The sequence below is a fragment of the Monoraphidium neglectum genome, assembly GCF_000611645.1.
Source record: "Monoraphidium neglectum strain SAG 48.87 unplaced genomic scaffold scaffold00318, whole genome shotgun sequence".
Taxonomy (NCBI): Eukaryota; Viridiplantae; Chlorophyta; class Chlorophyceae; order Sphaeropleales; family Selenastraceae; genus Monoraphidium; species Monoraphidium neglectum.
This window is the reverse complement of record NW_014013310.1, coordinates 14,814-15,530: the sequence shown is the minus strand read 5'-3', so window position 1 is coordinate 15,530 and position 717 is coordinate 14,814. Positions and strand designations below refer to the sequence as shown.

General features: G+C 74.3%; 1 protein-coding gene across 1 annotated transcript in view; it reads right to left on the bottom strand.

Moving 5' to 3' along the window:
• The window catches only part of MNEG_2723 (hypothetical protein), a gene marked incomplete at both ends in the record, with an annotated part of 7,041 nt that overhangs the window by 1,964 nt on the left and 4,360 nt on the right, over positions 1 to 717 (bottom strand). Inside the window, 2 exons of the mRNA XM_014048799.1 lie at positions 262 to 379; positions 548 to 640. Of these exons, the coding sequence (XP_013904253.1) occupies positions 262 to 379; positions 548 to 640 (211 nt within the window). The remainder of the gene's footprint in view (positions 1 to 261; positions 380 to 547; positions 641 to 717) is intronic.

The window sequence follows — 717 nt, the reverse complement described above, 5'->3', positions numbered from 1 at the left end:
CGCCGTGACTGCCAGGGGGAGGCGGCGCCGCCTCCACGTCGGGCGCGCCGGACAGCAGGCCTGACAGCAACTCTGGCCCGGCCGCCGCCCTGCGCGCCATCGGGCGCGGGTGCGGGGCCGCGGCGGCGGAGGTGAGCTGGGCCTGCGCGGCCGCCAGCTGGCTGCGGAGGGCATGCAGCTCTGACTGCAGCGCATGCTGCTGCTGCTGCTGCTGCTGCTGCTGTTGTTGACTGGCCATTGCTGCAGGAGGGACGCCCCCACCGCCCGCGGCGTCCAGGGGCGCCGCGCGCTCTGCGCGCAGCGCTGTCAGCGCGGCGTCCAGCGCGGCGTCCAGCGCGGCCGCGCGCGCCGCAGCCGCTGCGGCGCGCTGCTCCGCCTCCTGTGGCATGGTGCGACAGCGGCGTCGAGTCAGCTGCCGCAATGGTGGGGGTTATGGCCCACCCCTGGTCGGGGCTGCGCATATCTTCAAGCATGCATGCAGTTGGCGTGGTGTTGTGTTCTGTAGGTCACAGCCTCAAGGCCCCTCCGTCCCGCGCACGATCCTCACCGCGATCCGCTGCTGCAGCGCCGCAGACGCCTCATGAGTGCGTGCCGCCCGCGCCTCGGCGTCGGCCAGCCGCTGCTCCGCCTCAGACTGAGCCTGACGCGCGGCGGACAGCTCAAGATCTACTTGCGCCAGCCGCTCCGCCGCGCCCGCCGCCTCCACGCGCGCCGCAG